At 39.9% G+C, this 21,428-nt stretch overlaps 1 protein-coding gene and 2 long non-coding RNA genes across 3 annotated transcripts; all 3 read right to left on the bottom strand.

Annotated features, from left to right (window-relative positions):
* Positions 1–399: 399 nt before the first annotated feature.
* On the bottom strand, positions 400–1,959 carry LOC122561233. Its single transcript, XR_006314953.1, has 3 exons — positions 1,848–1,959; positions 1,310–1,361; positions 400–983 (listed from the first exon to the last, which is right to left on the bottom strand). It is a non-coding gene; the product is annotated as an uncharacterized LOC122561233 (long non-coding RNA).
* A 710-nt stretch (positions 1,960–2,669) lies between these two features.
* emx2 (empty spiracles homeobox 2) lies at positions 2,670–8,143 on the bottom strand. Its single transcript, XM_043712842.1, has 3 exons — positions 7,483–8,143; positions 6,069–6,253; positions 2,670–3,895 (listed from the first exon to the last, which is right to left on the bottom strand). The coding sequence occupies exons 1-3, from the start codon at positions 7,868–7,870 to the stop codon at positions 3,728–3,730; spliced, it is 741 nt and encodes a 246-aa protein (XP_043568777.1). The 5' UTR covers positions 7,871–8,143; the 3' UTR covers positions 2,670–3,727.
* A 10,888-nt stretch (positions 8,144–19,031) lies between these two features.
* On the bottom strand, positions 19,032–19,720 carry LOC122561231. Its single transcript, XR_006314951.1, has 2 exons — positions 19,629–19,720; positions 19,032–19,355 (listed from the first exon to the last, which is right to left on the bottom strand). It is a non-coding gene; the product is annotated as an uncharacterized LOC122561231 (long non-coding RNA).
* Positions 19,721–21,428: the final 1,708 nt, after the last annotated feature.

Raw genomic sequence — 21,428 nt, 5'->3', positions numbered from 1 at the left:
AGCAGCGTGACAATTAATATTTTTACCAGCAATGTACAAAACACGGTGAACTGCAAGTCGCTCTAAATCAACAATATTATCTTAATGAAGGGCTCAGCCGATCTCGATATGATGGCCGATGGAATCTATCTACAGGTGTACACAAGTAATTTTAGATATCCCGCAATACACTGATTATGGCAACACTGGAGCACCTTTGCTATTATCCTGCTGGAAAGAAACCGCTCTGGATCCCCAGTCTGGGAGCAGGTACATTGCTGCAGAGGAGCGCTATCCGCAATGACGGCAGGTCAGAATCAAATAAAATGTGGTGCAAACCCAACCTTGTGTCCCTCACCCCTCACCCCCACCCCCACCCCCACCCCCAACTATCATTACCATTCTAGATAATCCCGCGCTATTAACTAGACCTATCACTTTGATATTTTAATGGCAATATTAATCCTAAATCTCCACAATAGGAGATGATTTTAACACAGCAACACACAATAAACAGTGCCACCGGGGATTAAGAATTACGGGCTTTTATTATTGTGAGTTTTTTCTATGCAATGACATTCGGAGCTTGGAAATGATGAAAGCGGATACTTTATTCGAGAAATTTATATGTAGAATGGCATAATTAAACAACAGCAAAATTTGCAGCATAATTAGCACACAGCTTTTTTTTTGCCATCGAGAAAATGAGTAAATGGAGTCAGCGGGACAAGATACAGGAACTTTACTGAATTAACTGTCCTGTCACTGTCTGATGCTTAGAAAAAGTGCGCCGAATTTGGTTCAAGGGATCAAGGCAAGCCGCCTTTTCCTCCAGTTATTTATCTTAATTCCAACTTGAAAAGATATAATTATCTAGTTTGAACAGACCTGGTATAAAATCCTTCTTTAGCCGGTCAGGGAAAGCTCATGTGTATTCAGCGGTAGCAGGGTCGTCAGCGCCGCTTGGTGTACGCTGAGATAGTGAGTAATGAAGTTGTGTAGTCCTGCGATACAAAGGGCATTAACCTCATTAGCATGAAACCTTTTCTTCTAAGTATTGTGGAACCTTTTCAGCCTCCTAATCCCCTATTTTCAAAGATCGGTTTGTAATAAAGCTTTTAGGTTTTTCAAAGCTAATGGTATTCTCAAAAGATTTATTGCTGTTAGTGCGCAGGACGCTTTAAGTTCTTCCTGCTAAGTATATGTATAGCACAAGACGAAGCCTCCTCCCCCCTCACCCCCACCCCCCGATCCAGATGGGAAACCATTTAGGAAACTGGCCACGCTGTTCTTAAGTGCAAAGCTTTATAATCAAGGACTATGGACTCACTTGCATATTGTTAATCAAATGCCCCAGCCATAGAATACGCCGTAGCACCGGCCTAAAATTTAACAGAGAGAGAAAAAAATCAAAATGTGAAAAGCGAGTCGTAGCAACTATTTCTGAAATTGCTGTGATCCCCGAACAAGGTAAAACAAGCGGCCGGCAACAGACGGGGGGAAAGGAAGGACCTATACATATCAATAAACTTGCAAACGCCGTTAAACTTGGCTTGTTGCCCATAATGTAAAACAAATCTGGTTCCATATATATCAGTCTGCGCCATGATTGTATTTTATTAAAATCCCCTCGATACTCAGGGTCCTGTATCGCTCTCGGTTTCTCCAAACGTTGTTTCTGCATTGAGAGGACGCGTGTGCACAGCAATTAATTGTGCAGTTTTTAAAAAAAAATCGCGGGTTAAAACAAAGCAGTTATTTTTGCTGTACTTTGTAACTGCACCGTATCACAGTATGACGACTGGTGAGATTGTCCTGAGTTATGTCAAACTATTCCCTCTATTCACGGATTAAGAGATTAAACGAACCATTGGCGCTGCCTCCGCTTTCCTCATATTCCTGGTATGATAATTGCTGAAACTGATTTGCACTTTCACAAAAGATTTCAGGACTCTTTGTAGCTGTACAGAGCAGACGAGGTTTCTGTCAATGGAAATAAAACTGATTAATGCAGTCTATCAGGATGAAAAGTAAATGAACCATGAAAAACATTGCCTGGCTCAGAAACCCGTTTTGTAGTCAAGAGCTGGTTACAAACAGTTCAAATGCTACAGTTTTAATTACGATTTCAATTAAAATAATAAAAAAAATCGATATCGTTTTGTGAGGTGAACATGTCAGACACCAGCGAAGTGATTTTAGTTTGTGCGTCTTTTCCGTTTCTGCTTTGTATGTGAGATACAAAAACAAAACAATACCATGGCAAATAAAATACCAAACAACAAAGATTTGGATTTCCTTCACACGCACACTGCATCCCCTCCCCCCCCCCCCCCCCCTCAAAATGCAGGTAATGATTGAAGAGTTTGATTATGGGAGACAGGCGCAAACACAATTCCACTTTTTTTAAAAAAATACGCAAATAACCAAAAATGATAAATAACTACTCTGCATCACTTCTTAATATAACATTTAACACATTTACACATCCTGGCAATTATCCGTCAACTGGACTTAAGCGAAGATTTGCGTTCTTCTGGAACGTTACAAAAACATCCAGCATTCTAAGGGTTAACTAGCTCAATATCTTCAAACCGGTCGATTTGTTCTTTAAAAATCCGGTGGAAAAAATATTAAGAGATAGAGATTAATAACCGTTTTTTGGGTAAAAATAATTCATACATATCTGATTGCCTTTGATAACTCTGAGCAGCAAATGGATAAACCTTTATTGACAAAAATGACATTGACATACTTCTTGGAAGTATCATGTGTTAGAATTGCAACAAACTCAACAAACACAAATATCTACATTCGATAGAAGACATTACAGAAACATCTTTAATTTTAGTGTCGCTATAAACACGGATTTAAGAAGCTCAGCGCCTTCTTGAACCCTAACCGTCCAGAGATGGCTACTGCTACTTTCTTTCTTTCGCCGACAGTCCTTTCGGTGGCAATTTGCGAACAAGTTCCGCCAAACAAAATGCCACCTCACCGAAATGTTGTTTTCGCTTCAGATTGATGCGGAAGGAAAATGCGGAATACTCTTTAAACGTTTATTTTTCAAAAAAAAAGTTCTTGTTTTAAATAAAGGACCGAAATCGTGGTCAAAACGATTCTTTTCTTAAAAGAAAACATGATGTCTAACTTTATTGGTTTTGTAGAACACTAAGACGCAGCACTTCTACTTCATAAAGCAGTATTACAATCACGTCGACTGTATTATTTAACAGGAGTTTTTTTTTAAAACAGCATTTTTTTCTGTAAAAAGAAGCACACAGCTGACAGAACTTCTCTCAAAGCAAATAAGAAAAAAATAAAAAAATAAGTCCCGCTTTTTTGTTTGAATAATAATCCATCTTTTCACGAGCGGCTCACATGCAATTCAAGTTTCTGAAACAGGTGTGGATTTTGGTTTTCCCATTCAGTTTTTTTTTAATATTTAAATTCGGAAGTGCAAAAAAAAAAGTCCGGAATTGGATTGGAAGTACGCATGAAAGCGGACTGCATACAACATGAACAAGTTCGCTTGTCAATCATCTTGCCCCGGAGTTGATTGATTGCTGTCTCTGGACAGTTCACGGTGCGCGCAGTGCCACCTCTCGGACCTCTTCTTACCCCAGCTGCCTCGTCACAGGAATTGCATTTGGTTGAAGTGTTCGTTTCCCCTTTTTTTCTCCTCTCTACATCAGCAACTGTGCTGCTTGAAAGTTAACACTATAGTTTGACACGAATATTTCAGTTCCTAATCGTCCGAGGTGACATCGATCTCCTCAGGACTCGCCTGTTTGGTCGCAAGCCTCCACCTATTGACGTGGTGGGTCCCCTTTTTCTTCTGCTGGGCGTCTGTCCCTTCCTCCTCCAGTTTCTGTCGTTTAAATTTCGTCCTTCTGTTCTGAAACCAAACTTTTACCTGAAAAAATACCAAAGGTTCAATGAATTCGACAGTAGCCAGCAGACTTCCTCGCTTTCCGGTCTTCCAGCCGGTATTAGCGGTGCAGACATTTTATAGAGCGGCATGTGTCAGTAAAGCGATGAAAATTTCGCTCTGATTTCCAACAAAACATTTGTTTAGCGCAATTGTTACTGATTTATTTGGCACTTGGCAGGCTGTTTGCTGGGGGTGTTTCCTACTTGGAACATGAATTCTTTTAAGGAATCTGCAACGCGTTTAATATTATATTATAGATCAGCTAAATAATAAACTAAAAAATATAACTTACTATTATAATTCGGCACATTAGTTAATAATATCATAAATAAAAACACTAAAATGCAACGAGAGCAAACATACGTGCAAGTTATTTCTATGCAAACTACTAAAATGGTGTGTGGGGTTAATCTGCACAAGACATTGCGCTTTATTTAACAACGAGGAGATCAGAGGGACACGATTAGATCTAGAAATACAACAGACTGAAATATAAAAGCCGAAAAGTACAACATTCTTCCAATGAAGTTGCATGTATATCCCCCTCGGCCCCAAATGTTCTCTCCTGACCTCACAACCTTGATCCCAGTCTCTTCCCCCAATCTCCATTCGTTCACCTTTCTATGTTCACAGAACAATCTCGCTTTTTTTTGGCAGAAGCGGTCACCGATTAAGGACGATCATAAAGCCGAAATGTACTTTTTAAAATCCATAAATGAAACGCGTTTTCCCAATGGAGTGACTGGGATACCTGAACTGTCTAGTTAGGAACAAGTGACAGAGGGACCAGCGCGCTGATCTCCGCATTGAACTTTTCAAACATGTCAACTTTCCAAAGTGATGTTTCCTCTTTGAAATTGCTTAGTCTGGGCTTTGGTGCAAACCTCAGAGCGCTTCAGAAGTAAAATCCAAATCAATACATTGCACACAGAAACAGATGGCCAATGACTGAAAAAACATATAGGGAGAAATAATTCTAATTGCCCGCACAAATGCCGTTCTATTTTATTAACAGTAAAATGAAGTAAAGTTTGTAGATAAATAGAGAAAACAACATGCCGACATTTGAGTCCGCCTTCATATAAAACATACACTGGTCTTGTAATTTTACCCCCATTAGTCAGCGAATGAAAATGAACCTGTTCTCTCTCTCTCTCTCTTAATTGAGGGGGATGCTACTGGTTTTCCAAAGAGATGCCTTTGCTCAGGCCATGCGCGGCACCAGGACAAAAGACCCCAGTCAGCATCGATTCGCGATCACACAAAGGCACCTTAAAAACCACATTAACTAGGAAATTAAGCCTGACCGCTCCCTTGTTCGACAGGCAAATGAAGACGGCGATGCATTTGTTCTCCCACAATGTTTTGCCCGATACGGTTTTGAAAAACACAAAGCCTCAAAGCGACGCTTGTCCACAGACTGTGAGCCTGGCTGCGCGCTGTTTCCTATCCCAGCCGCTTTCACTTTTTACCTGCGCCCACTCCACTCCTGAATTGTTGTTATGATTGTTATTGAATTGTTATGATTTCGCTAACGCTAGCAACTTGCTCACAGACATGAACTGAAACCAATATCCAAGGGGCCGCGGAAAGTCAGATGTCATCGGTGCTTCTCTGAGTCTCCCTTCTCTTGAACGGCTGCACTGAAAATCCCAAACATCATTCCCACCTAACAAGCTCAAAGTACAAAGCCCTTAAGAATACAATCACTTTCCCAGCGCCGGGACGAGTGGTGCAGATCGATTGTAAATTATTCCCGAGCCCTGTACGGTAATTGCATGCGATTAATGTGTAAACTCGTGTAATTTCATCTGATTGTTTTGATCATCCCTAAAATGCATATAAAGACAATTTAAAACCATCAAAGAAATAGACAACGTTGACTAATTGACCAGTTCCTTCCCGGTGGACATTTAATTTATGAAAAATAATCCTTCTTGATGTAGTTGTAAGTATTTTTAAAATACCGTATTTTACAACAGCCTGCTACTAAAGCATCAAATTGCGCGGGGACTTGCTGACAAGATCCAGTCAAAGCGAATGTTACAAAAAGAAAGGCTTTTTGAAGCCTTCATTTCAGCCAAGCTGCAGTTATTTGATGGATCATTGATAAACAGAGGATAAACAACCCCCAGCGAATGGTTCGCGCTCTCACCTGAGTTTCTGTGAGACTGAGACTGTGGGCCAGTTGTTTCCGCTCGGCCCCCACCACATAGTGATTTTTCTCAAAAGCGTGTTCCAACCTCAGCAGCTGAGACGGGGAGAAGGCCGTTCGGATGCGTTTGGGCTTTCTGGCCAGTGCATTGTGCAATAAAAAACTCTCCGGGCTCGTCTCGTTGCCTGAGATTGACACAAGAAAAGAATTCAGGAAGCAGGACCAAATCCATCACTTTGTTACTGTTGAAATTAATCTCTATTCACCAAAAAAAAACATTTTGTGCTGAAGTTATTCAAGCCGCTGTGTAGCTCTCCGACAGGCAAGCATTTAATATCAATTTGGTTTCAGCTAATTCGCTTAAAGTGATATATTTCAGTTACATTAAAATAAATCAATCGAGCGCAGCATTGCTCGTGAGCTCTGAACGAATATGGTTCATCCGAGCTGTTTAGTCGCCTTTCAGTGCAGAGCTGAGGCTGTGTAGGCCGTTACAGCTGAACTCAACAGCAGAGAACAAACACTATTTTATGAACTACACTTGTTAATAAAAATGCCATCTTAATCGATTTACGAAGAGTAAACCATAAGCGCCCGTCATGAACCATTGAAATTAATTAGTTTACTCAAATATTTTTTTAAAATGCTGATCACGAAGTGCAAAAGCACAGGCTCGTTTGACGTCTAAACAGACACGAAAATAATTCATATCCGCGCGTTTCAGTCCATTTCACCGAATAAATGAGTGCAATGTGCGTGTTTTTTTAAACAATTCCATTCCATGTCCAGGTAGTTTCACAGAATTAAATAAAACTGCAAGATCTCAAGAAAGAGCCTGTCTTGTGGAATTCAGACATTTCCTTGAATTAAACACCGTGCAAAGTCCATTCCTGGAAGCCTGGCCCCTTCTATAGCAACAAATGACCCAGAAAAGAAAATTTCTAACAAAATACCGGCTGTTGAGTCGCTTTGAATGTGCCCCGGAGCCGAATTCAGAGGGTGAGGTGTGTCCAGACCCAGCACGTTATTCCCCCACCCCATTCCGCAACCCCCCATCCCACCCACCCCCCCAAAAAAACCCAGTAAGTTCAACCTCCGCCTGGGTTCTCGCTGCCCGTGGCGACTCGCTGCTTTTGAGGAACCGGGAGACACAGGCACCGTTTCCGCCGATATTGCAGCCTGCTCGGCTCAAGCTCTGCAGAACAGGCCCGTCAACAAACTCCGGCTTTCAACTTTCCCTAGTTACTTCAGCACGCAAGAAGTTAAAGGCGATCCACTCTCCAAGATCGGCCTCGGCGACTTGTATGAAATAGCGACGAGTTGGAAATGAGTCGAAAATGAATAACAAAATTTAGAGAAAGAGAGAGAGAGAAAAAAAGAAATCAGTGCATTTTTTTTAAAAAGACAGACGTACCTTGAAACCTGTGTCCCAGATATCTGTACCTGTGTATTAGCCATGGATAGAAACTCGAAGGATCTCTTTGTTGCGATGTGAACAGGGGATGTGGAGAATGAGAAGATTGCAGTGGGTGACCAGTTAAAGCGTGTGGAGGGACCGGGTGAACAGGCACCGCCGTGTTGGTTTGATGAGAGACCGCATCGGCGAACACTAGATCCGGGTTGGAGTAGATGGCCCGGCCGCCGGTATGAAAGCCGTTCAGGAATGGATTCACTGAGCTAGAGTTTGCATAGCTGAGGGCGGCTGGCCTTATAGGTTCCTCGGCTCTCGACGCAGGCAACGGACTATCCTTGGCTACCAGAGATTCAATGGTGAAACACCGTTTAGGTGTTGGCTGGAACATGACTTGCCAGTCAGTATATCCTCAGTGCGGGAGAGAGAGAGAGAGAGAGAGAAAAGAGGGCGGTTGTGCGATACTTCCCCCCCTCCCCAAAAAGAAGTATAAATGCTCAGATTGAAGAGAGAGTACATTAAAAGTTGGTCCGAGTACACTTTTAGTCGCGATGTGTCCACATAGTCCAGAGACAATCCATCTATGCGGTCACTTTATCACACGCCTGAAAAGTTGTGCAAACGACTTGTTAGTTCATGGGCTAATTAGTGCTGATATCACATAAACAGCTTCCACTGAAGCCCTGTAATGGCTCGATGATTGGTCGCTATTACTCGCCTTGAGGTTGAGGGAAGATTCTTAAAGTGCGTCAATTGCTGTTTAAACCCGGAGAGGCGGACTACATCCATACGGAATGGATCAAAGCACCAGCCCAAACCCCGACCGTTCAGCCACCATCCCCCACCCCTCCACCCCCCCCCCCCCCCCGAAATAAAAACAAAACCCTCGGCAACCAGTCATGGCTCAACAACCCATCTAGCAGAGCGGAAAAAAAACTGCTCGGCTATTCGGTACTTGCAACACACACATACAAAAGCCCGAACGCAATGTGACAAAGCATCCGATAAGTAAATACCTTTTCTTAAAATACAGGAACGACAAACATTTGTGGAGTGGAAGCTGCTGTAGGCGCGGCTTTCAGAGTGTGCACTGAATTTCCTCCGGCTCACGTTGTAACGCTTCCTTAAATTTCCACTGCAGCGCACAATATAGAACAGTAAAACGGGATTAGAAGGTGGCTTTACAAATGATTCTTAAAACAACAAAATACTAAATCTCCTTCAGATGAAGAGAGCGCAGTCTCCCGGAGTTTCGGGATGGCTCCTTGTTTTGGTTACCGCCTCGTGTCCAGGGACCTTGTTCGGACTGAATCCTCTACATTTCTATTGGTCAGGTAGGGGAATTATACAATTAGATAATTATATCGACTCTGCGCAATCTGCATGATTCCTGAGTGCGTTAATGCTCCTTTCTCTTTGCTGCATGTTAATAATTCGGGCAGTATTAAGTCAACACAAAGAATTAAGAGCCCAGCATGTCTCATTCTTCCGCAGTTAATTGCATTCCACTCCTGAGAGTCCCGTAAACAGGTATTTCCCGCATTCATTAAGGTCAGGAGATTAAATATTGAAGCGCCTTGTTAATCAGTCAGTTTACTCTATCCTTCCCATTATATTTGAGGAGGCTGTATGTTCTAGGTGCAGGTAGCCCCTCCAGCTCTACAAAGCCTTCCCACCAATCGGTTAACCCCAGTTGTTTCTCTAAAAGGTGTCATTTAAATTTTGGGATTGTAAGTGTTGCCCACACGTACATGTTTCATTGAGGTATAAATGTAAACGGCTTAGCATGGCTGCGCTGTCCCGTTTCTCTGTATGTTTTTGAACTGTGGCAGACAGCAGTTTGAAGGTGGAGGCGGAGGTGTTCGACTGCGCCTTTTACTGTAAACCATTGTCGTTCATTTTTAATTATTGCCATAACACAACAGCTCGAGCTGTTCCTCAAGCTGTGGCAATTAAACCTCTTGTCGTTTTAAATATCGCGCTCTTTTATTATTATCAAAATAACAATGACGTCAAGAACATTATTCCGTTTTGTTACTGATATCAGAATAAATTCAATAACGGCAAAGCCGCGTGAGTCTTTGGAAGCTCAGATGTTTTAACGTGATGATGTTTCCATCTTGGGAGAGTGCAAAGCTCCTTTTTATTTGCCCGGTGTTATTAAAGAACTGGCAACATAGACTTCACAGAAAAATAAAAATTGTTCTCCTCTATGTTGGGCATATAGCAAAATCACCACAACAGCTAACTCCTGACAAATATTGAAGGCTTTATCTGCGCGCGCGATGCCCGCAATTTCAATGAATGACCCTTTTAATATTGGCACAATGGAAGACATTGTTAAATGATTGAATATTATTTGAGACAGAGACTCGGTTAATCTTATCTTTCAATTTCATCTCAGTCAGAAAAATATTTCTCTTATTTTAAGGGTCAGAACTCTAGTTATTACTTTATGTTTGGTAAGAGTGACCGGGTCGACATCAAAGAATGTTCTAGACCCATGATGGAGCTTGGTTTGAAGTTCTAGGGTATTATGAACCCATTCAGTTTCATACTAATCCCACAGCGAAGCGGCAGTTCTCAAATAAACAACTTCAACTTTATAGCTTTGTGAGGCTTGAGCGCTAGGGGAAATTATATTTTATTTCTTCCCCTAATGTAGGTCACAATGAATCACTTTTAATTATTCATGTGTTTTCATGATTTCGGTCATGATTCGAATTAAAATTCAGCATCAATATCATGGGTCGTAATTTCTTTTCTGACTACTACATCGTATAATATGTTCTGAATATAACGCAAATCGGGTTAGGTACATATTCAGAAACAAATGACAGGTTATGTTCGGCGTGTTGTGTAAGATAGTTATGTGAGCATTCTGCCGTCTATCACCCAATCAGTGTTACACTTTATAAAAATATCAGAATCAGGAGTCCAAGCTGAAAATGATTCAAATGCACAAGGAAACACTGCTCGCTCGCTATCGCGTTTTACAAGCATGCTTTGCATTTACAAATCAGAGAAAAATGTTATTTAAATGGTTATTACCAAATAGCAATGCTATCAATAAAAATCAGCAGCAGATTTGGAAGATGTGCACGTTGCGTTCTGTACGGTACATGCAAGTTCCCATTGATTCAAGCTGTTAGATTTTGGCAGATATAGGAATAAATGCAGTTATAATTATTTTTAAACTTTTACAACACAGGTTTATTAGATAATTACACTTCCAAAGCTTCCCAGTTTTATTGTAACTTTCTATGAAATTAAATTTTGTATTTTCCATAAAGGTTGAAATAGGCAAGCACTTTAATTAGTAGTTTGGTGTCCCGGAAATACTGGACATGCCGACATACTATTAGTTCAAAAAAAAGATCATCAAAATGACCCTACGTTATGAAACTGATAATGATTCAGGCAAATAAAAATCAAATTTTAGCGCACAATTAAGAAAAAAAACACACATTTACGCACCGGACGTGCTGTGGTTCCTCACGGTTCAATGTTATGTCTGTGTTTTTAGTTCAAGGTTAACTATAAACCTTTTGGCAGAATTGAAGTGGATTTTTAATCCTTAACCAACACATTGACAACCATTTCAACAAGTAGAATTTATTTAGCGGAAGAGGATGGTGTATTCAAAGATGGGAGGCATTAATGGAAAAGCATGTTGACATTGTCAGTACTTAACTGTACTTGTTTGCGTGTTTAATAAATCAAAATATTTTCTACATTCAAATTGCATGTGAATATGTTTAAGATTGCATCGATAGTATATTCTTTTTTTAATTGCTCCATGAAGGGTACTTTAAAAAATGTTGTGGAGAATCAGGTGAAATCACACAAACGCGCAACGAGGGATTAAGAACAAAAGAAACGAGTACATAGAATGGCCCGAACAACTTTGATTATTGACTGTCCTGTAAGTCCTACCCTCCCATCCCCACCTGACCAACACCTTCTTCGCCGAATATTGGATTTAACGTTACGTTTACGTTGGAGTTAAAGACCACTAACCCGAATATTTGGAAAATACAGTATCAACTGCGTAATTATCTATTGCATGCTCCTATCTTTCAGGTCAGCTTCTTTGCCCATTGTCTAATGAAAAGTGACCGTGACCTCGAGTCAATTCAGGAATAGAACCTTTGCTAAGCATCTTATTTTTTTTACGCAGTAGGTTTATAAAGATTCCAAAGTGATTGTGCAACCTCAATAGTTTTGCAGAGATATTAATGACATTATTTTAAAATTATAGTCAAAGAAGTGAGCTAATAAAGTGTTCATCGTGACCTCAGTCAAGAGTTTGATTGTTGTTCTCATAAATCACCGGTACAAATTCATTTGAAGGCGCCGATAATATTTTATGTTCTTAATTCTTTCAAATTGCCATCATCTTGAAATTACTGAGAAGGTAATCGTTAAGCGAATCAATCTTTTTCCCACCAAGGGACAAACGAGTTTTGTTATTAAAGGGAAATATTTTCCTTGCTCCAATTCAAACTGTATCTTCGAAAGTTTGCCTGTGTTTTACAGTGAGGCCTCGCCGTGCCGGGCAATAGGAAAATAAAAGTCACATACAAGGTTTATTGTAATAAAGAGCAAATTAGTGGCTATCGGGGTACAATTAGATGCCTAAACGTACCACTTAATGAGGTATATGAGCACTAAATAATGACAAATGGATTTTAGTGTGCAGTAGGAAACGCTCAGGCTCGTTATTCTGCAATCAATGAATGTTTAATTCATGAAACCAAACTCTAATCCTTTTCAAAATGCAACACGTGTCATACTTTATGAGTTTGTGACGTGCTCTTGAATAAAAGTGGGACTTTACTGATAAGATAGAGGGGACCTTATTTGTGAGAAGCTCAATTCGCATCCAATGTTAAATCGGGCAGACACTTCAAAATATCAGATGAAGCGGGATGAATCGCTCACAACTAAACTGTGCAAGGTCGACTGGGAGCATAGTTACGCCAATTAGACCATTTGTATACTAATGTACGACAATAGATGATACGGTGAACTCTTTCTCTTTATGCATGTAGATATATCCCCAAACATCAGATTATCAATCAATTTGCCAAAGAATGTATAAATACAGGAATCAACTAAATGTCTTTTAAAATACAAAAGAAAACATATTTTAGCAAAATGTACAGTTTTAACTCTCTATTAGTTGAACACAATTTTAAGTGTCCTATCTCATGTTTGGTCTTACCGATAGATTATTTTTTCTCTTCTGTGGAATACACATCGATGACACTTTTCATTGATTTCCAGTCAAGCCATTGCATAAAGAGATGAACTCGCCTTTCTAACCACTACACAACTGAAGATTTATTCAGAACTTTTAAAAATTATTAGCATGGCCTCACGGCTTACTTTCTAAAACAGAAAAACGTATAACATAATGGATCTTTTTACTCTAATTTGAAAATTATGTTGAAAACAGAAGTTAAAACAGAGAAAGGGTAAATTAAGCGCTTAAGCTCAAGTTATTCTAATGCTGATAATATGGAAACGAAGTGGGCAACACGATGACACAAACGTAAGAATGAGGATATTTAGCAGTTTCAGTGTCTATCTGACTACATTATCTTCTGTATAATAAATTTATCCATGGAATATGAAAAGAGTACGTGAATTAAAAGAGCCCCCTTATGTCCCTAGGAAAAGAACGCAAGAAAACAGTTTTTCGAAAGGGATGAAACCCTGGCAAATAATTTTTCCAAAGAAGTGTTATAATGAGTATTTTTTTTCGCAAAATCCTAGCAACCCAAGTTATACTTTCTATTGTTGGCATTAGAGTCAAAACACTTCAGTGTTACAATCCTTCGTTAAGCTTGATAGACAATTGAAAATGTAGCCATTGATTGTATCCATTTTTTTCAGGAATATAAGTGTATCGCATTCCCTGCTGCCACTGATGTAAATCCACGTGATAAGAGAAGATCTTTGTTAATGATTTTTGGTGAAGAAACCACATTTTCAAGCCGGACTTTATTTTAAAGGCCTGATAACTGCAAATTTTATCACATTTTAAGCAGCAGATCTATTGTAGAAAAGAGATGCATTTTTCAGTGCATGGTTAAAATAACGACGACGGTTTCTTCTGTACTGTATTGCTGGGCTTCATTATTTAATACATTTGCGTGTAGCGCCACTCAGTGGTTTATTCTATAAGGCCACGTTAGAAATTATTAGTCTTGTGCATTCAATAGTTAGCGTATCAGAGATTCACAAATGACGAATACATCTTTAAGCACAAGTATTGATGCACCAAGATAAATGATCATGTGTGCGTACATTCAACATACTGTTATTTATTAAGTTCAACATTTATCCCGCTGTCGTTTCTGCTCAGGTAAATGCATGGTCACCAAGATAGAACAAAGTTTTTTCTTTGTTATTTTAATCATTTTGTCAATCACGTTGTGGACTTTTTTTGGCGGGGTGCTGTGGTGGTGAGGGTGGAGTTGAGGGGTGGAGGAATTTTCCTTTATTCGTATTGTAGGTTTGATCTGAGCTCAAATATGACCCAAATCCAAAGTGTTGTGAGTCGTGGTTATTTTTGGGGAGTTATACACATCGAGAATTCTTACAGGCTTCAGCTCCGTCAACCCGATCTTTATGTAATTAATTGCTTGTTAATCTGTCCAAAGTCATTGTACACAGGTTGTTACAAGCCAGGACCTCGTGTTGAAGCAACGAATTCAATTTGAACTTGGATCTGATTTTTTTTTCTTTTAAACAAAAAGTAAGATTTATCACGAGTATGTAATCAAACCCTGCGTTCATTAAATGGTCTAGACTTGTATATTACATGAATTCAGAATAATTTATGAACCAATCTAATTAGTACGTTGTAGTACAACTTAAAGAAAACAGTCTTTTAAATGTCCGATTCGTTAAAAATAATCCACTTTCTTAAAACACCTAGATTGAGAATTCAGTGTTTTGCAGGTGCTGAGTGCAACAACAGCGTTTGCCAGTTTATGCTTTTGATTACAACGTATCCCTGACGTGCTAAATAAAACTTTTAAATTACAAGCTAAAACCAACTTATTCCATTAAGAGATGCAAGCGTCTAATCATTTCCATAACAGAGACATAAGTACGGTAATGTTCTAAATTAATGTTTACCAGGCAGCAATATTCATTTGCATGATCGCGAAAAGTTCAGACGAAATCTTTTCACTGAGCGTTCTGATCTGTGAATGCCTACTTGCGGAAGTTCAGTAGCAGGCGACCCGTTAGCTCCAAACGTTTCCATTAGTTCCAAAGGAAGTGCAGGCGACGGGAATAGCATCAAAAGTCCACAGATTACAGTGCATGTGGACGCCAAATGTGACGGCACTTTGCAAAAGCGGGGGGTGTCTGTGTGTGCGCGTGCATGGATGTGCTGGGATTGACAACAAGATCTGTCCCAATATTAGTCAAAGTATGTGTGAACCCACCTGTAGGGTCGGCAGAAAGGGGGCAGGTAGTTTTAAATCCCAAATATTGAACAAAACATGCAAGGACAAGTTTCAGGTCGCGTTCATTTCATCACCTTGTAAACAAAAAGCCCGGCACATAAGTTGAAGAGTCGCGATCAGGGGTTCGGTGTTAAAGTTTTGAGCCAGTTTCACAGAAGCTTCATTTCTGCGAATGAAGCTTTCCCCCACCCCGCTGTCTGCCCCTGACTAGGGGTGGGAGGAGTGGATAAGGCAACCTCATGTTTAAAATCGCCTTCTTATACCCAGCCCGAGAAGTTTGTATTCCCACCATTCCTACTGCCCTCTCAGTGCTCCAAAAACGATATAGATGTCACCTAATCGGTCTTTTCAACAACTAACAGTGCAGTATAAAACATACCGTAAGGCTGCGATTGAATCAAACATGACACATGGTTAATCGCACATATTGGAGGAATCTCCCCTTTACAATGTGATGTTGAAATCTTGCAGAAACATAGGTGCTTCATATATCAAATGATATTCTGCATGCATGTTGTGGGATAAAGTGTACATTCACTTTAGTTCGAAATAGCGTTAGAAGTCAGTAGCAAGCTCATCGGCGTCTAAAATTATTTAAAACGCGATAAACTCATTCAGCTCTGTAAACGATTAAGGGTGTTCATGTCTGGATATTTGGAGTTGATCCCATTATTATAAACTTCCTTGATCATTTCAACACATCGTATTTCTGCGGCGTATCTCAGTTTAAGCCTCGTTCGGAAAATTTATTCAATTGCATTTTTTTAGTGGGACAATGTCTTTCCCAAATAATTTCTGTGCTAGACCAAATTCGACGCTGGACCTTTGATTTATTTCCAGATCCAGGGGTCCTGTACTTTTTCATGTAAACTTTTGTATCAGATTTTGTTAAGAGTGTGTGTATATGGGCATGGGCCTGTGATTACGATTCATTTCCTTAACAGAAGCGCGAAATTGTTTTTAAAAATCGTAATTTTGCCCCTATCTCAAACAGAAATGTGCGGAAAGCCGAGAGATTATGGTTTCACCAAGGCAATGCAGAGGCGTTGGAGTGAGCTCACTGTCGTGTCTATTTGCAGTACCGCATTGCAATGCCTTCCTCATGCAACAAGGAACTCATATGATCAGGTAGCGGATGCACGCTCTTGTTGAAGTCGGCCTGTATGATAATATTTTTAAGGTGAACTGTTTATTTGGCAACAATTACTGGCAACAATTTAGGACTTGGTTGGTCGAGATATTGAGAGAGGGTCTTTTTAGTTTCAGAAGATCGAACGGTAGGTTGAGTTAAGCTAAAGGTAACAGTTTATTTCTTGAACAGTCGTTTTGCAACATGTTAAGCCTGAAAAGCTGGCATTGTTTAGCATCATTTTAAACGTAAATATTTAACACCGTCTCAGCTTTGGTTTCGATTTGCAGGCAAGGCCAAACACTTTCACTTCTTGCACCCTCCTGGATAATACCTGTAATTTGAGCTCAATGGTGCAACAAGTAATGGAAGATTCAGAGTTCTACAGGAGACGTGTGATTCTCTTCTTTAGAAAGTAATTGCCTCGATTTAAAAAAAAATAAAATCTAGCGCTTTTTGAGTAGATTAATAATTACTCCGGATTTCCAATTAGGTGGCCTTACATTGCACATTGCTCTTGGTGTCATTTCTTGATGGAACTGACATTCTGAGAGAGGGGGTAATTTAATTGAAACGCCAAACCTGCATGCACTCATTCATATCAATACTAGTTCAGCCTTGTTGTGATCACATTTCAACTGGTCTAAACCTAGATCTCCCAGCTTTAAAATGTAATTTGCAAAGTTATTTTGCATTCGTGTAGTTGCGTTCCACACCCTCAACACATTCTCCAGCGCTATGCAGCTAATTAATAAAGTTTGAACATTGCTACCTGATCTAAGAATGTAGAGCTAGCTCCTTATTCTTTTAGTTTAGCTTCGGCAATGCTATCAGTCCAGTTTTTCTTTTGCAGAACTAAAATTCCTACTTCCAGCAGATTACATACTGTTCTTGCAGCTGTAGGGTATTTAGTACGTATACGATTCATCCGGTATAAGTATCAATGTTTCTTTAGATTGTCAGTACACCCACTATACGTCTGGAAAAAGATTTCTACAAATCATTTTGGGCGCACTGAAAGTAACCTGTTGAGATGCCCTAGGGTTCACATACCATTTTCCAGAGATTTATGACATCCTAACTTACAATGACACAATTGCCTTCTAAAAGCACTGTGTTTAGGTGTTGATGTGAATTACATAGAAACGCTGACAGAATGAGAAGTGTATGAGCCGTCTCAAAGTAAAATTCCAGTCCTACCACCACTCCCACCCGACCCATCCTTCCCACTGACAGAATGAGCAGAATAGGGGAAAATAAAACCTAAACATGTTGCTTTGTGTATCTTTGGTGGAACGTTTCTATTGCTACATTTTCCCATAGAATTTGGGTAAATAGTCTTTAGACTTATTCGATGTGTCTATTATTTGAAGAGCTAATTATATCCGCAAAGTTTTCCATCGTACAAAAAACTTGGTGATCCTTTCCCTGTATTAGCACATTGCAAAGACTTTGCCCTAATGGAGTGGCCAAAACAGCCCAGTTGCCCCTACCCATGATGCTTTATTCTTTCAGGACATATGAGAATAAAGCATCATGGGTAATTGCCCATCATGGGTTACTGCCCATCCCCAATTACCCTTGAACTGATTGATAAGCCAACTTAGAGCCCAGTTAAGAATGAAACCCAGATTGTTACAAGAACCTTATTTCAATCTTTTATAGAATGACAGAATGGTTACAGCAACCGTTAACATGTTGCTAGACTGTTCAGCCATAAGCAGAAGAAACAATAATTTTGTTATCAGTAGAAATTAAAAGTATGGGTGTGTTGACACCTGGACATCTTATTTAAGGTGTTATGCTCATGGCCTGCTATTTGACCATCTCTCAGAATAGTTCAACAAAGTGAGCTGAACACAGTACCCCTTCACGTTGCTCTATGACCCGCTAATTCATCTTCTTCCTTGAAGAGGTTCCTTAAAATCTGCCTCATGAACCAAGATTTTGGTCCATGGCTCGATTTCAGATCCTGCTTCACAATATTTCTGTGAAGGGGTATTTTATTTAAATAGAAGCTGCAAATATCGTTCAACCTTTACTGGTGAAAATATTCAAGTTGTATAAACGCATTAGCCGGCTTTAACCTAATGTAGGAGTCCCTGCCGAAGTATTCGGAATAATTGAAAATGTAACAATTTTTGCATAATTTAAGACATTGATTAATTTGTCTCACCTTTTGTACAATTCCTTTCCGTCAGCTATCTTTGTCCTTACTATGGAAACTTTGATATTTTAAGTTTAACCTTAAGACAAGGTCGACGAGGTCTTAAAGTTGCACATGTTCACAGACAGGAAGAAACATTTCTACTGGCTCGGTTTGTTGCTGGTTGTATGTAGTTCCTGGAGTTATACTTATTGAATGAGATTTTTATCAATTTGTAACTTTTAGAGGCCTCAGTTACACATGCTGCATCTTCAAGACTATGTCACACTGATGTACTGTTGGTGGCATGCTGATTTGAACATAGTATGGCCGCATTTCTACTCATGTAGGATAGTAGTGATTAGATGGGAAGGCCGCCGTTAAGCTTTCAATCAATTTAATCGAACTGCAAGACCTCGGAAATATGCATAGAAACACAGCACATTTGGAAGATACAAATAATAAATAGCAAATGCGCGAGAAAGTTCATAAAATGTACTGAGGGCAAAGTGTGTTGGGAAAAGATACATGTTATTTCCGATGAAGCAACTAATCATTCGCTTTGTGTCAGATCTGCAGAACACTGTCCGTGTTTGCAGTGACTGACTTGAGTGTGAATTAAATGCGTGCATTTAGTTGTCAACCGTCCGTGAACGTTATAGGACAATAGGTCAGTGTGAGCGATCTTTTTTCGTGAGTCTGTCTAACGTTTGTGACCAAGTGTGTAAGGTCCTTGAGGATGCCCTTTTGTAACTGTCTGAAAAAGTATATATGCAGTTGTCTTCGTAAATTTCTGACATTAGTGATTTTATTTGTGAGGTTTTCGGCTTCTCTCAGATTTATGTTTATATACAAAGGAGGATCTCTGTGTGACTCTGCTGTTGTATGTACGTGGATCCTTCCGTGTAGCGTTGTAGTCTGATTTAACCAATCGACATTATCATCTACATTTTTCAGAATTCTAAGAAAATTCCTGCAGTCTGCGTTTTAGATGAAAAATATCTTCGTTCATCGTTAATTAGTGAGTCCCATTTCTGCTCTGCTCATGCTGACGCATGTATCTTGCCGAGAAACATAAACGGGGACGACTTGGATTGTAGTTAAATAAGATATTCTGTAAAATGATACATGCATGGTCATGAATTTTAAAGCAATTTTCTGTTTTAAACTAATACTTATGCCAACAGATTAACATTGAAATCTATACAACAACTTGAAATGATTACATAGTTAGCTCAGGCGGTTCCAGCAATAACAGGGGGAAGCTGAATATTTCACATTAACAATAAAATAAATGTCTAGATAGTTACAGCATTTGTTAAGAGTTGTTGAAATTAATTCTTTTATGGTTTTAATAATGTACAGACTGCAGTACAGTATTGCATACCATTTAGCTCCTCGATAATCGTTATTTTTTCGGTCATAGTGTGTGAGCTGAAGGGACTGTGAGCGACAGCAACACCTTGCCGCCGAAAGGCGCCGGACTTTGGAAGTATAAGTGACTTGTTATCCCGGGCGAAATTGAACTCCGTCCTCCGACCGGTTTCCTTCCAGCCCTTGGACAATGTTATAGTTCAGCCAGACCTCCACCAATTTCTGGCCTGTCAACTTACAAGATAATTCATTAATTTTTACTATCGGCAAAATGACAGGTAGGTGGTTCCGAAAGTAAATAGTCGTTGTAACTAAACTGATAAGAGTCGGGTTTATATCTAACATAATTGGATAACTAACTTATTAGAATGCGGTATCCTGGGGATGCAGGAGCTGAATGCTGGGACTTTCCCCGCCACTAATCATCACCCAACAGCAATGTGCAACTTTACAAATTGGCACGGGGCTGTCGCCTGGTCAAGTAGAAAGTGATTCCTGAAGAAGGGCTTATGCCCGAAACGTCGATTCTCCTGCTCCCTGGATGCTGCCTGATCTGCTGCGCTTTTCCAGCAACACATTTTCAGCTCTGATCTCCAGCATCTGCAGACCTCATTTTCTCCTCCAAGTAGAAAGTGAGGCAGACTGCTTAGTCTGTCGCTAAAGACAGTGTTTATGTAACCTTGATATTTCCTGTTAATACACAGTCTGCTTTGTATTTTATATTGTCAAGCGGAACAATAACTACAGTGACACTTTATGGCTTTTCTTTTGCCGCAATCCAATGTAGATTTGGTTCGCCATATCCAGCTCAAGTGGCTGAAAGCTGCAGAAATATATGGGAAATCGTCACAATGCCATGCCAGAAAATATACTCTTCAACCCTCAGAGAATAATTCTATGCCCATTTCATTCTACTTTGCGCAGAGCCTGGTATGTTATCTCTATCATACGCCAACAACTTCACTGGCATCAAATTCCTTCCTGATCCCACTCCGACCCCCTCGGCAACTTTCAGGATGTCAATGCGGCCGGTTCTGGTGTGTGCAGAATGAATAAAGACATGTCTATGTTTTTTTTAATCTGTGGTGGTTGTGTTCTGATGTATTGCACTGAGGTCTTTCATTAAAGTGCCAGTTTCCACCGGATTATCGCAGGAATCGAATTGTACCTGCTGATGTGTGTGTATCAGTCTTTGCTATGTGAGGTCAATAAACATCATTGACACTGACCGACCTTTGTTATCTGTCTTGTACAGTGTCGCTTTTGTACAAACTTCACTGCAGAGTGGTGGTAGTAAGGAGGACTACATCGAGCCGGAACGATCTGCAAGTTACTAAACCGCGAGGGAAGCGGACTGCACTACAATCTACTCACCACTGGTTCAAATTGTTTATATTAAATCCTTGACTGCATTTATCTCGTTCCTTCAGAGCTGAACCATGTGTGTAATCTGCTTAATATTTTCATTTCTTTGCCTACAATTAATCAGGTTTTACTTTACACAATCTGTTTTGTGTCACTCGCATATAACCCTCTCCACTTTTTACATGTATTGTAATCATTACCATGTGTGCTAAGTCCTCCTTGCCGTGTTTGGAGAGGCAGCGCAACAAGAGCTGTGTTCCTTCTACACCATGGCTGTACTTCCTGTTAATTGTGTTTCCTCTGACCCTTCTGTGCTTCATTTAACATTCAATCTGCAGTTACTCTGCCATTTCAAACGGGAGTATCCTATATACTCACATCAAATATCTCTTTCCTCGCAAATGTAGGACAATGTGACGATATGTACCATCTTTAACGTTGACAAACC

This window comes from Chiloscyllium plagiosum, chromosome 22 (assembly GCF_004010195.1).
Source record: "Chiloscyllium plagiosum isolate BGI_BamShark_2017 chromosome 22, ASM401019v2, whole genome shotgun sequence".
NCBI lineage: Eukaryota > Metazoa > Chordata > Chondrichthyes > Orectolobiformes > Hemiscylliidae > Chiloscyllium > Chiloscyllium plagiosum.
The sequence above is the reverse complement of the archived record's forward strand: the minus strand, read 5'-3'. Positions and strand labels throughout refer to the sequence as shown.

Bases quoted from the DNA above. Each gene is read 5' to 3' on its own strand.
- emx2 (XM_043712842.1), bottom strand. From the start codon at position 7,870: ATGTTCCAGCCAACACCTAAACGGTGTTTCACCATTGAATCTCTGGTA. The intron at 6,254-7,482 runs GTACGTCTGTCT...TGTCAATCTCAG, and splicing joins TCTGGGACACAGGTTTCAAG to GCAACGAGACGAGCCCGGAG. The intron at 3,896-6,068 runs GTGAGAGCGCGA...GTATTTTTTCAG, and splicing joins TCAGTCTCACAGAAACTCAG to GTAAAAGTTTGGTTTCAGAA.